This window comes from Rhododendron vialii, chromosome 7a, assembly GCF_030253575.1.
Source record: "Rhododendron vialii isolate Sample 1 chromosome 7a, ASM3025357v1".
NCBI lineage: Eukaryota > Viridiplantae > Streptophyta > Magnoliopsida > Ericales > Ericaceae > Rhododendron > Rhododendron vialii.
This window is the reverse complement of record NC_080563.1, coordinates 32,084,684-32,099,953: the sequence shown is the minus strand read 5'-3', so window position 1 is coordinate 32,099,953 and position 15,270 is coordinate 32,084,684. Positions and strand designations below refer to the sequence as shown.

Sequence of the window (15,270 nt, the reverse complement as noted above, 5' to 3'; positions counted from 1 at the left end):
AATTTACATTGTTTGGATCTCAATGTCTCAACTCCGAACTCTTTTTGGTTGTTCTATTTTGTCATTCGAACAGTTTTACTTTGTTGGTAATTACAAAGCCAAAAAAAACATTGTCTTGTAATGGGGAACAAAGTCAACCTTTGATCACATGGTGTGGGCAGTGAGAAAAAATAGTGTAGTTTGAAAATTACGAAGAATTGTTGAATATGATGTGGGTACTAAAAAAGAGAGTCGTGCGAATAATTTCCCAAAGGGTATTGATACTCATACTCCTTTTTCTTTTTTTTTGTTATCTACACTCTCTTTTTTGTTTTTTAACAAAAAAAAATACATACACTTTCAATATTTCAAAAAAAAAAAAAAGGTGGACAACAAAAGGGAGCTGTGAATATCAATTTTCTTTCTCAAAACTCAGCATTTTGTTGAAAGACCAAAACCACCCTCTTGATCAAATTAGATGGACCATATAAAACCACACCCTCCTGTCCCACATTATCTCCTCCTCCAATACCAGTCATGAATGTTTTCTCTACTCTCTCATGGTCATGGCCATACTTCTCTCCCTCTCCCCCCATCCACCAAAACCCCCCCGAAACCCTAACCCTAATACCCTCAAACCCATCTCTCCATCTACCTTCGACCCAAATACTCTTCTCAACTCATCCAGGCGACATTTCATCCTCAACTCCATTTCACTCTGTTTCCTTTCCTCAACTTTCAATTGCTTATTAATTCCCATATGCACAGCTGAAACATTGCCTTCCAAGTCAATACTTTCGGCCATTGCCAACACCAAGTCTTGGTTTCAGTTCTATGGCGACGGTTTCGCCATTCGCGTCCCCCCTCAGTTTGAAGACTTGACGGAGCCTGAGGTATTAGAATTTAGATGTATTGTCTCACACTATGTTTCACTTTACGTCGTCGGGTTTTTTTTTTCCCCAGCACTTGAGAATACGAGTTTCGGTTGGTTGATTTCTATAGAATAAGGAGTAGATTGCAGAGCCGGCCCTGGGCTAAGGCCCAAGAGGCGCTGTTGTAGGCCCCTTAAAAGTGAAAAAATTAGGGCCTCCAACTATTTCTAGTACCCAACATATATGCTCAAAAGAAAGATAATTAGTATCCAGCATATAAGTTCAGAAGGAAAAATTAGGACCCTTTCTTCGAAATTCTGCAAAGGGCCCCAAAATGTCATGGCTGATCTTGGAGCAGAGGTGGGTGAGTTTTGTATGGCTATGGGGGATGTGGTTAGTTGCGACCCCAGGAAATCATAAGCATGGGGTCATTTATAAGATAAATACTACTATCAATATTTACCTAAGAAAACAACATCTACATTGGTAATGACAATTGGAGTCCTTTGAGCTCTCTTTTAATTGTCTTTTGGCGTCGTCTTTTTTCTTGTTTTATTTTAATTTTTATTCGATTTGGATCAATTTTTTGACATCACATCGTTCGGTGCAAAATTACCCTGGAAAATTCGCCCAAAGGGTCCCTTGATGATCTATTTTCAACAAACAACTCATCAAAACCTTAATGCCACAACGACAACCTGAGACTCCAAGGAACACCGATGGTGCAAGCCCGCAAGAGAGAAACACATATGTTGATTAAGAAAAGAGCAATTCAACAGAGGCCGTGTTTTGCTCTTTTTATTTACTCAATCTACCTCTTAAGTATACAAGCCAGAGCAGTGGATAGGAAATGTAGGGTGGTGTCAACACTGAAAATATTATGGAGTCGTTTGCTAATTAAAATGAAATTTCAAAATAACAATAGTAAATTATTTTTTTCCCCTGGGGTCGCCCGACCCCACCCTTATAACTGTGCCATCGCCTCTGGATGTGGTTCTTACTTGGTTAAAATGAATCATTTTGGAAATTGGGAAGAATGAATTGGTTAAAAGTATGGTGCTATGACGAATCTTGAGGTTTTCAGGTGAAATGAAATCGAAGTAGAATGAAGTTACTTAGGATCACCATTTTTCTGTGTGTAAGGTTTCTTGTACAAATTCTAGGCCCAAAAATAGGTTGCGAGGTCAATAAAGCTTCCCCCTGTACTGAAAGATGAAAGTTAGAAAGGTGTATGGGTGTTTTGGCAGTTGTTTATGAATGCGAAATAGCTGATGGTGGTTCAAGAGAAATAGATGTACAGAGTGAACAAACTTGTAAAGCAAATAATGAAGAATCAGACAGCTTATATAAATTGAGATGAATGCCAACTTGTTAGGGGAGAAGCTTAGAATGTCGTTATGATACAATTTGGTCTTTTTGGTTAGTTGTCTAGTCAACTGATCCGGACACTCTGCTTATGCATAAATGTGTATGAGTTCAAGACTACCTGAAATACACTCATATAGTCCGCCACATATCAGCTATGGAAAGCAACCGATACTAGAAATGAAGATCGCAAACCTGAACAATGGCATGCATGAAAATAAGAGAAAACCCTCCATCCTGTAGAAAGGGAATGGATAAAAGCTCACGCTTTGAAATCTCATTAACAAGGTGAAAACTTTTTCCGAAGTTTTCAGAAACTAACTTAATCTTCTACACCTTGTTACAGTTCAGAATATAGTAATCCTTTTTTTTTAATTGGATATATCCATAAATTTCTATGATATTTGAGCTTCAAATTTTTGGTGCTTTGGGAACTTTTCTACAGATAATGTTTGTTTTCGTAGCATTATTGAATTATGTAACTAAGTTTGCTCATTTACCAAATGTGGTTGTCTGATCTTTCTAGGATTATAATGCTGGATTATCCCTTTACGGAGATAAGGCTAAGCCAAAGACATTCGCAGCCCGATTTGCATCTCCCGATGGGTAAAATTTGTTAAGCTAGTTTCCTTTACTCTATTGTCTCTATTTTTTATTTATCCATAGAATCAGTTGCATAAGAACTTATTCTTTCAACTTATAGCCTTCTCCTATATTAACTTGTTTATGTTTGTATGCTCAGAATCAAATCAATAAAGCATCTCAATTCCTGTAATAAATCTGTTGCCAATAAATAAAAAAAATTAAAAAGCAACTCAATTCCTAATACATTTTAAAAACTGCGTGCTCCTAGTCTTTTGATATCTGTTTTCCCTTCACCTGCTTATTCAACTCAAATTTGGACATCCTTGCTGGGTAGATCTTTGAAGTTGAGGGTTTTTGACATAATTGAGGGTAATGGGGTTGGAAAGAGAGTTAATGTCTAGAAATTCCTCCTTCTTGGCAACAACACTCTTTGCTTCCATGACGGATAGAAGCTATATTACATGGACATTTCAACATAAATCAAATTCCCGTCACACATTTCACACCTGGACAATGGTGTGTCATTTGCATCGACTTCCCAGTAGGCACTTCCATAGTTGCATATAATGGTATATGTCATTTTCATTTTCTTTTGATGCATACTATGTTGCAGTATCGATATTAGGTGTCTACCATGTCTTTTGTGATGCACTATATTCATAAGGCACCCTTTTACTCAATCAAATAGTTTAATATGTTGAAAAATATGATCCCTTTTTGCTGAGTCTCATACTCAGTCAGAGGTTTGACAGGCCTGACCCTAGATTCACATTTGCACGCTAATCTTGTACTTAATCAGGTAATGTAGAGTAGGAATTTTCAAACTCATTATTCTTAGTTTAGTTGAGGGATCTATGAACTTGAAATTAATTTCAGAAGAGTTCAGGCAGTCAGCCATACCTTGTACAAGGCTTATAATCTGCGAAGGTTTTTTTTTTTCTTTCTTACAATGTCACACGTTTATGGGAGCTTGGGAGGGAAAGATTTCAAGCATTTAGACAAATGGATGTCGTCTACTTTTATCTCTGCACATAAGTTGGTTGTAGTTCAGAGTATGGCTGCTACTCTCCTTTTCGTTTTTTTTTTTTTTTTTTGTGTGCGCGTCTAGCTACCATTTTCACCTCCTACGGTCATACCTCTCATTGTTAAGTTGCATAGCAGATTTATGAAATAAGAGGAGATACTTTGAAATTGAGTTGATGGAGTGTCTGTGGGGACTTGTTTTCCACTTTTATAAGGAAGTGAAATTAGGTCTGAGATGTGACTCGAGATTGTGAAAGCTTGATAGGGATGTGGTTGCCATTGTTTTTAAAATAAAATGAGAAAGATACATTGTAGCATCTGGTTATCAAAAGCAAGGTATCAGAAAGACGATTAGGAGGCTAATGATTTTGTGGGCTACGTTAGTTTGAGCCAACCGCTAGCTCATCATTGGTCAATAGACTCGATACTAAAGTGATTTATCACAAACCAAACTAGACCAAGCAGAGCCTCAAGTCCTAATCAATGGAGGTCGGCTACATGAATCTATTTTTTACATTGAGCTTTGTCAAGGGCATTGTGTTCCATGATATTCAAAAAACCTAGATCCTTTCGAATGACCGACTTTAATGTCAATTTTGGTCTCCTCCTCCCCCTAGTGTTACCCTCAACCGTAACCATATCACTTTTCTAACGGTCGGATTTAGCTATTTAGGTCATTTATTAATTACTATTTCACAATAACAAGAAATAGGACAGTAACTCCTTTAATCTAGTTGGTACCTTTATGGTATAGAGTGCAATCCTGGGTCCATCCTGTTCTTTGGTTGAGGCTGATTCTGGTTGTGTTAAGAGGAATCAATCAAGGTTCTTGGGCATTGGTGCTATGCTCTGAGTTTCATAAGTTTGGTGTTTTTCTAGGATATTACTAAAATTTGTGATCGGTCTTTCTCCACACTCCTACCAACCAAGATATACATTATACCCATTTCTCGACTTTCCCCTTCAAATTCTTTGGGCAATCAGGCAAGCAGCCCGGCCCCCAGGTCACTCTTAGTTCAGATTGACTGGTATTCCACCATTGATAACCCAAGTTTCCTGACATTTATTAAATGAGAGAAATCCACCAGGGTGAAAATACTATAGAATTGCTCTCCCAAAACCCTGTTTTCGAGGTTTAGTGGGCTGGTTTCTTGGCTGACGAGGGTTGATTATTAAGACATCCTAGTAGAACTGAAGTTATCATCATTTTGTGATTGAATGGGTGTTGGTCCAAAAGCAACCCTAGAGGGGGGTGAATTGGGTATCTCAAATACAATGCGGAATTCAAAAACTAATTGCGAGAATAGAATAAATAAACAATAATCGCAATAGATTGAGCAAGCTCCAAACAGATCAACACAGCAGATTGAGCAACAAAGATTAAGAGCCACAATAAGGTAGATACCAAACTTCTTCAATTGTAAGGTACAAAATTCAATGCAATGATTAGTCAATCAATTAGTCCACTTAACTATAGATATAGAAGTGATCAAACCAGATTAGTCATGCAATTTAAATATGCCAACATAAAATAAAGAGAGTAGGGAAGAGAGAAATCGAACGCGAGGTTTATAGTGGTTCCTCCGCAACTTTATGGCCTAGTCCACTCCCCAAGTGTCCAACTCGGGATTTGTTGTACTATCTACAATAGTGACAATTCTTCTAGCTTCGAGGGAGCTAGGCAACCTTTACAACGAGCAATCTATCCCTAATCGCTCCGACTAATTTTGACTCTGGTGCTAGTCACATCAAACCCAACTAGTTTTGACTCTAGGGCTAGTAACACCTAACCCTCAAGTGATTTCTCTTCAAAAGCACTCACAAATCGATAAACTCTCACAAGAGTATGAATAAGGGTGTACAATCCCTTTTACAATGAAGATCAAAATAAGAACTCTCTCCCACACGAGAGTATAGATATCAAGATGAAGAATAGAGTATGAAGAGATTGATCACTATATGCCTTAAGAGTATTTTGGTGAAGCTCACTTGTGTATCTCTATTTTGTTCTTCAATGGCCATGTATATATTCTTCAATGTATGAACGTTGGACCGCTTCATATTTGGAATTAAGCCAATACAAGATGGCCTTGATTGAATAAATCCTTGACAGCAAAAATCCATTCTTTTCTCTCTCTTTTTTCACTAGCCGTTTGAACCATTTTGGTAGCCATAGCAGTCAATGATTCTTGAATTTGCCAAACTTTCCTTGTCCATTAATACTCCAATATTTTTCTTCCATTGAGAGCCTTTGCATCCAATAAAATATGGGGAAAAGATTTGTCCTTAATCTTTTCCCTCCTTATGTATAACTTGACTTTTGGAGCTACGAATTTGATGTGCAAATCTTCCATGTGTATCTCAATCAAATCCTACAAAATTAACCATTTATTTAAATGTGTATCAAATATTGCAATATTAATTATATTTCTCTTTTAATAATTTATGCTTTGTTATCATCAAAATCACTAAGGCATTCTAAGGAAGCCTTTGGCCTAACAAGGGGTCTCATTTTTTCGCTTCTTTATCTACCTATATTTCTATTTCCTAATGCTATATTGGCTTGTTAATTTTTTTATTTTGTCTTGATGTATTTCTCATTCTTCTGGGCTTTGAATCACTCAACTTTCGATTTGTTGTCTCAAAGAACTACTTAAATTGATATTGCAAGGTGGAAAAAATTATAAATCTGCTTTTGTAGTTTCATTCTATGTTACATATTTTAGGTTATTATCCATTCTTATATCAGATGGCCCTTGATGCAGATCTGAGGTTGTAAGCGTTTTAATTCGCCCATCTAATCAACTAAAGATCACTTTCTTAGAGGTTTGTGCAGTGAACTGTGTTGTATATTTGCTTTTATTTTTTACATGGGTGCAATCCCATCAATGCAGTTTCTTATTGTTATTACTTATGTGGAAAAAATAATGGTTATGGTGTTTATCAACATTTTGCTAAGGTTTAAAAAAAAAAAAACATTTTGCTAAGGATAACAATTTGCATTTTTAGTACACTACTCCACAAAAGGAGATTATTTGAAATGAAATCGAAGGAGCTGGAATTTGTATGAAAGTAATAGTAAACTGGATCCAATGTGCTTTACTCCAAAGTTCGCGAAATATAGGTGCATATCTGGAGGGTTTGTCCCCGGCACCTTGCTAAAAAGACAAAAATGACTCTTTCAGTTGTAAATAGACTAATGGCTGTCTTTAGAGGGCCTTTTATTCCTTTTCCCACAAATACACTACACATGTATGAAGAACCCACCATCTGAGCTATGAAAAGATGAAAATGAATATCCCAATGCTACAAGGAAAGGCCCTCCCCAGAGCCAGCAACCCAAAATGTAATGCCCCAAGCAGACCACTGGCCAGTACCTTGATTTTTGATCCACAAGCCACACCACATGGCCCAAAAGCTTAAGCCCAATGTACTAGTAGTAGCTCACAAGGTTTGTTATATGCCCAAGATCATCCATGTAGACTTCCGATGTGGGATGGGATGTTACAATCTCCCCAACTTTATAGCCTCGCGCCCTCATGAGGGGTTGAGCACTATAATCACCAATACTAATCAAACCAACGACCAAATCCAACCAAACTCCAAGGCCCACATGGTTGTGTACATGGATACCTCTGATACCACCTTTAATGCCCCAGGCTTACCACTAACCCATTACCTTGATTTTTTATCCACAAGCCACACCACACGACCCAAAAACTTAAGCCCAAGGTACTAGTAGTAGCCCACAAGGTTTGTTATATGCCCAAGATCATCCATGTAGACTTACGATGTGGGATGGGGTGTTACACAAGCTCTCCAGTAAAATCCCGATGAATAAGGTGATTGTCTGATTTCTGATCCTGCATGTACAATCAATATCTACTTATAGGAGATGAAGCCTAGGAGTTGTATTATCACTACCAAATATCCCAATGCGGCCAATGAAAGAATTATCGGCTACCCTCTACGTGGGGCAATTTTGATAATATATTGCCTTTTAGTCTTGATTTAACTATTTATGTCCGTAAGGGTGTTAAAATTTGAAGGTCCAATTATATTGATTAAAGACTTTACTTGCCTGATTGATTTTGTCTGATGTTAGTTGCATGGTAATGTTTCATGGTATCCATTCTTGATTTCCATATTTATTTGACACAACCGAGAATTACTATTTTTAGGATATCTATAGTCTGCTTATATGCCCTTCCCAAATTCTGATGTAGCAATAAACAACTACTTGCCTTATCACCCAATTAGTGACTGTGTGCAATATGTTGCTTCCTTCTGATCTGTGCAATTGGTTTTTTGGGGTTCGAATTCAAGTTTGAGCAGCATATGCTGCCAAAAATCTTCCCATATCAAGCCTGTCTCTTGTTTTATGGAGTTGGTTGTGGTATAATTGGATTCTCTTTTTGATCTAGTACTTTAGTTTGTAGCATTGCACATAATGTTTTCCATGCACACGTTTTACAATTAGGTTAATAACTCATTTCCCCAGAACTAAAATCTTGCAGTCGCAGGTTTGTATTCACTAAGGATCTGCTATAACAATATTACTGTTAACATTAACGTCAGACATGTATAACTTCTACTCCAAATGAGCAATAAGTTGAAGGTTGTGGGCCTGTGGCCATTATATAAATAGTTTGAGATCAATTGGAAAGTGTGAGTGTGTGACCAAAAAAAAACCTTCATGCTGCAACTGAAGAGTAATATTCGAAATGGGATCTGGTGTACCATACATAAAGAACATTTTATCTTTGTTTTTTGTTTGTGTATTGTATATAGTTGCCTGTCTGAGTAACTTTCCTGAGTTTTACCAACTTTACCAGGCCAAAGATATTACAGATTTGGGTACGTTGAAGGAGGCAGCAAAAATATTTGTTCCTGGTATTACCTATGTTCATTAGTCTATGTGCAAATAAACCGTCAACTTATTTTGTTTCACCTAATCTTTTCTTCCCGTATAACTATTATTATAATTTATAAACGACACCTTAACTTGTTGTGGATTCATGTTCAGCTGAATTCAGTCCTCATAATGTCTTTCCTGCCGTGCAGGTGGTTCAACTATATACTCTGCTCGCACAATCAAAGTTAGAGAAGACGAAAGTTTCAAGTAAGTAAACCTTCAGGTTGACACTAGGGGTTGCTACTACAAATGACGGGGCTCCGCTCCATTTGCCTTTACTATTACTCCATCATCTTTTTTTCCAACTTCACTTTTGTAGATCTTTTGAAAAAGTCATTTAAATGTAATGACTCATATTTTGGTGTTTAAAATTATTATTAATTTTAGATTTTGAAACAAAAAAAAAAAAGTATTAGTAAAAAATTGAGGCAGTACAATGGTATATATGGAACAAAAAAAGAAAAAGAAGACGTGTAGTGATCGTGTGTAGTGTGGATCTATGAGGTTTGTGAATATCATAGGTGTATTTGCCGTTTTGGGAGAAGGAAAAAAAAAAAGAGTTCAACTAAAAGCATATGACATGGTCACCAACTCCTCTCAAGTCACGTCCAAACCAAAAAAATGTGGGACCATCTCTTTTTTTTTCTCCCAAAACAACAAATACACCTATGATATTCACAAACCTCAACCAAAAATAATATGGGACCATCTCTTTTCCTCCTCTCTTCTTTTTTTTTTTCCCAAAACGGCAAATACACCTATGATATTCACAAACCTCAGAGATCCACACTACACACGATCACTACACGTTTTCTTTTTCATTTTTTGTTCCATATAAATCATTGTACCACCTCAAATTTTTAACTAATACTTTTTTTTTGTTTCGAAATCTAAAAATAATGATAATTTTAAACACCAAAATATGGGTCGTTACATAAATTTTGCAATTTATTTTGTTCTTGCTGATTTTGAAATCGAGAATGATTTCACACTCTGCTTTTATCCATTGGCACTCCCTTTTTTGTCTTTTACTCATGTGAAATTACTAATTTCTCTTTCCTCTTGAATCACTTTTTCATTTGAAGGGCAAATTGGTACTTTCACTGGAATAAAAAAAAAAAAAGGAGTGTCAATTGATAAAAGGGAAGTGTTAAAATCATTTCCTTTTTGAAAACTGGTGGAAAAAATCTCAATTTTTTTGAAAATTAAATTATTTCTTGACCCGATTAGATGGGACCATGGCAAAAAAAAATGGAGGTGTAGGGAGTACTTTTTTGGATAGGCATCAGTTCGCATTTCTGTATCCTCTGCCTCACTGGGAAAGGGGGAAAACAATTTTAAAGATGAAGAATAGAGCTGAAATGCCATTAACCATGTACGTTATTGCTCATATGCTAGTTAGCAACTATACAATCTATGTCAAATAACTCAGTGGCATTGCCGAACATGCTTGCTGAGGGGTCATAAAGTAATAATTGTTTCAACTCCCTATATGATAAAAGCAAATGAGATATCTGGCTCGATGTACGTTTCATCTATTAATCATTTGATGTTTTATGCTATTATCGACAAAAAATTCTAACATTGGTTTTTGGTTAAAAAAACTTGAGCTACTTTTTTTCAGGACTTATTACTTTTATGAGTTTGGTAGAGATGGACAGCATGTTGCGCTCGTAGCTGCTGTTAATAGCGGAAAGGTATGTTGATTATCAAAAAGAGAAATAGTGGAAAGGGATGTCATGTGCCTTTTAGTGTTAAATGACCATATTGCTTTGTCAAGAACTTTGGTTATTGCGATTCGCTCTATACACGGTGCAATACAAAATTGAAAACTATTTGAGCACAATTGTAGATTTAATATATTTACATGTTTCCAATCATTTGTAACATTACTATGTTGGAGTTCTTTCTCATATGCACTTTGTTGTAGCGTGCCTACTGCCTAGGTTTTATTTTCTTGATGGCTACCTTGCTCCTGGAGCCGCCACTAGATCTACTTCATGGTCCTATTACTTGTGAAAACCCACTTGGCGTCCCACATTGGAAATTTGAGAGAATTTGATGTGGTATATAAATGTTCGCGACCAGCTACTGTATAACTTGAGGTTAATCTTTTGAGCCTCATGGTTAGGTGAATGGTTAGCAGGTCAGCTGAGGCGGGTCGTTACATGTGGTATTAGAGCCGACACCAACCGGAAGTGTGGGGCGGGTCCCTCTAAGAGACGTGTTTAGGTGGACCCGACAAGAGAGGAGCTTGTCATGCTTGGGCGGGTCCCACATGAGACGAGCTTGAGGAGCTTGATGTGCTTAAAGTGGGTATTGGTCTCACATCGCTTGGTGGGTGGCTGTGATGGACCATGTGGTGCAACGAGGACGTTGCAGCCACGGTGGGGAGATTGTGAAAACCCATTTGGAGTCCCACATTGGAAATTTGAGAGAATTTGATGTGGTATATAAATGTTTGCAGCCAGCTACTATATGACTTAAGGTTAACCTTTTGAGCCTCGTGGTTAGGTAAATGGTTAGCAGGTCAGCTAGGGCGGGTCGTTACATTACTGAAGGGATATGTAATCACATTGGGTAAGTATGTTACACAGTCTTGGGTAGAACCGTAGAACTCAACCCTAAAGCTAGCTATTGAATGGAGGGTGCCCTCATGCTTATGTACTTCACATTTTGGTGCACAGTCGATGTGGGCCTTTCTTTCACACCCTCCCTCACTCACAACGTGCTCACTAAAAAGCATATGCCACGTGCAGGTCAGACACGAATCCTACCCATCCCTGGGACCCAGCTCTAAAACCATTTACACAGTCTTGAGTTGTACACAACCACAAAAGATAGCTATTGAAGTGAGGGTGCCCTTACGCTCATATACTTCATTTTTTCTTTGTACCTAGACGATGGACTTTGCTTCACAAAGTGATCACGTTGGATAAATAGTGAAGGGATTAATAGTATTGTATGATTCACACCCTCATATCTCATATTGTAGGGTATAATATCCGATGCATATTTACTTTTACGCATTTGGATAAAGCAAGGGATTCGTCCATACCATCGGTAAAGTTTGGAAGACGCATGATTCACACCCTCATATCTCATATTGTAGGGTATAATATCCGATGCATATTTAATCTTGACTGCAAAAGTTTCAACCAAAAGCAAAATATGTAGTCCTCCTCCTATCTACAGTCCAATCCAATGGACTGTTCGGCTCGTTTATGAGCCCTACACTTATTCAATTCTATGGACTGGTCCTTGTTAAATTTGCTGACTCAAATAGCTCAGGATCCTATCTTTCCATTTCAGATATATTGATGGATTCTTCTTCTTATTATGACGTGTAGACATAAACTTGTGCGCTATATCTTATAGGCAATTGTAGCTGGAGCAAGTGCCCCCCACTCAAAGTGGGAGGATGATGGTGTGAAGCTTCGTTCTGCTGCCGTATCCCTGACTGTTTTATGAATTGTGATCCGCCATGGGATTCTAACAGGTTTTTGAATCGCATTTTTTGCACTACAAAAGAAACCCTTTTGATGATCACAAAACAGATCACATTTTTATTTTCTCTTTCATACCACCAAAGGACCTTTTCTATAAAAATTTGATCAAGGAACCACTTCATATCCTCGACACTGCCCATTTTTCCTTTTTAGATCACTTCCAGAATAAAATTTCATGTGCTTAACTTTTCTGTAGATCCATAACTATTCCCCCCTTTTTTTTTCAGGTGGATAACATCATTTGCAAATTCATGCTCTAGTGCAACGTGTCGATGAAATCAAGAAATCTGGAGCCCCTTTTCTGCAAATTTTAGGTCAAGTTTGTCAGATTTGATGCCAAAAGATGAAACTTTCCCAGATTTCAGGTTGTAGTGAGTTGGAAGTTGCGAACATGAGCCAAATTCTGCCACAGGTGTTGATTGTTTGGCAAAATTCGGACTCAGATCTGTGATACCATCTCGGCCACCAGATTTTGGGCATTCTTCTTACTTCACACTCTGCTTCAAATATTGCACCAATTGCACATTGGATTCCTTAGTAACCTATGGTAGAAAAAGTACCCTTCATTGTTAGGTAATGGTTTAGACCGTTTAGTTGTAAGAACTGCCAATATGCAAGTTTGTGTTCATGATGTCATTGTTGACCTTATTGGAGTGGAAGTCAACTGATTTTGGGGTTAATTTTGAGGATTGCAGATGTATGCGGCACAAAATCATTTCCCAATTTTGATTTGCTAGCTGTAGTCTCTTCAGTAATTTGTTCCCTCGTATAGGAAATGAACATGGCAATTTTTTGGCCCAGGATGCATGAACATGGCACTGTTTTTTTGCTCAGCATGAACGTGGCACTGTTGACTTAATATCTGAGATCTACTAATAGTATTTAGAAGAATGAACTACACATGTTTGGATCTTGGATTTATTTCGAGTAATTATTCAGTAGTCCGGGAGCAGTCACGTGGTGCTCCGGACCATTTCAGTTTCACATATTTATGTGGGGTCTATACGTTTAGTCATGGACCTCACGGGAATGTGTTGCTATGGGGTGGTCCGGAGCATCATATGACGGTGCTCCCGGACTACTAAATAATCGGGAAAGACGATTGGGTGGAAATAATATTAATTTAATGGTCTATTTACTTTTTTGTTTTTGTTTTTTTTGTGAGTTTGAACTTTCCTTCAACAGTTCGTCGCCAAAGCTGTTTTTGATTGTTTTCAAATGGTCACTGCTTTAGCTGCTTCATGAATTGCTTCCACTTGTGAATGAACCAAATAAAACCAGCTGTAATATGCAAACGAATCATGTTTCTAAGATGACTCAAGCATGATTTTGATGTCTAAAAAGTCACGTTTCGGATGAAGAGAATGAAATTTGTAAAATCTAACAAATGTTGAATGTAGGAATATTTGATGAAAGACTTATTTCCGAAGCAGCTGCAAACAACCTATTTACGGAGCCGTGCAATGTCAGTCATCCGTTTCGACAATCAGTGATTCGGATTTTAAAAAAACTATTCGCGCGAATAGTTCGCACAAATAGTTTTTTAAAAATTCAGACCGTTCAAAACACTTCTGGATGGCCGAGATTGAGCTCTGTAATTTGTTTACAACTTCTCTGTAAACAAGATTTCGTCGTATTTGATAAGCAGCTTCTATAAGCTGGTACAAGTATCATTCAATAGATGGACCCTTATCAAAATAGGGACAAATATTTCACTTTCTTCCAGTTGTATCAATTCAGAATTGTACCATGACTGCCATCTAGGGATGACAATTTCTGATCCATCCATATCCGATTCTGATTCCTGCCTCGAATAGACTAGCAATTTGAAGATCTATTTGGAGATTGGGTAGGATATGGAAATTATTTTTAAAAAATTTCTGGGGATCGGGTATGAGGTGGGAACAGACATATCTCTGACCAAAATCCATTCCCCGTTTGTTACCCGCCCCTTCCCTGATTCCCCGAAATATTTTTATAGGGTTATAATACTATACCTTATTTCCAGCGCCAGTAAAGAACTAGTGAAAGCTCTTCTGTCTATTTTGCTTTGATGTTTTCTTGACTTCTATGAACTTTGATGCCACTGTCTTTGCACTTAATGATGTGTTGTGGAGTATAATTTTGTTGCTTGGAGATATTAATTAGTGGCCTATTTTGCATTTTTTGTGTACGCAAGTCCATATATGGCATCTAGCATTTCGGATTATGTATTATGCCAGTCTCTGTTTTTGAAATTTGTTTTTTTCTTTTTCTTTTTTAAGTGAAAACTTTGAATTCCCGTGGAAATCCCCATTCTTCGTTTGGGACAAGGATGGAGGGAAAAAACAAATCCCTGCTGGAGATCGAGTTGGGGACGGGAATAGTACCCTCCGACCCCGACCCCGACCCCTCCCAATTGCCAATCCTACTGCCATCCCATCCACAAAATAAGAGCACAACTCTTGTGTGCGTATTTCTTGAGTAATTATTCGGTGGTTGTAGCGGTGCCGCAACACTCTTATTTATCACACATTTGCGTGAATAAGAATGATGGGACACCACGTGTCCAAAGATCACCAAATAATTTTTCGATTTTCTGACCCACCAAACCGGACCCCACTTGAGAAATTAAAGCCTTCGTGAATGAACAAATCATACATCAACCTTTGTGTTATATCCTATCAAATAAGCACATGTTAATTGAATATATTTTCATTTAGCGAATTGAACTTTCGCACTCCCTTATTTACCATCCACACTCTTCTTTTTATTTTTATTCATATGAATTTACTATATGATCCCTTGAAGCGTGAAAATTTGAACTAATGAAATGGTAAAAGGATAATTTCACGTGAATTAAAAAAGAAGAAGGTATGCGGATGCTAGAAGGAGGAGTGCAAAATCATTACCTTTTTCATTTGATTTGGTGTTTCGGATTCATTTTTTTCAAAATAAAAAGTTTTGATGAGGCACTTATTGATATTCGATCGAGCTGATTTTTTGCATAGTTATTCTTCTCGATGAACTCTACTAAGTGAAT

At 37.4% G+C, this 15,270-nt stretch overlaps 1 protein-coding gene across 2 annotated transcripts; it reads left to right on the top strand.

The window, feature by feature from the left end:
* The first annotated feature begins 502 nt into the window (after positions 1-502).
* LOC131333272 (uncharacterized) lies at positions 503-12,999 on the top strand. 2 transcript variants are annotated; one of them, XR_009201760.1, is made up of 9 exons: positions 505-872; positions 2,743-2,822; positions 6,590-6,650; positions 8,660-8,717; positions 8,889-8,946; positions 10,364-10,436; positions 12,118-12,238; positions 12,476-12,553; positions 12,586-12,999. XR_009201760.1 is itself a non-coding variant. In XM_058367723.1 (8 exons), exons 1-7 carry the CDS (start codon positions 540-542, stop codon positions 12,208-12,210), a joined length of 756 nt encoding a protein of 251 aa, XP_058223706.1. In that variant the 5' UTR covers positions 503-539; the 3' UTR covers positions 12,211-12,238; positions 12,476-12,999. The 2 variants fall into 2 exon arrangements, 1 of the variants encoding a protein (XP_058223706.1); XM_058367723.1 differs by having other exon boundaries at positions 503-872; positions 12,476-12,999.
* The last annotated feature ends 2,271 nt before the right edge of the window (positions 13,000-15,270 follow it).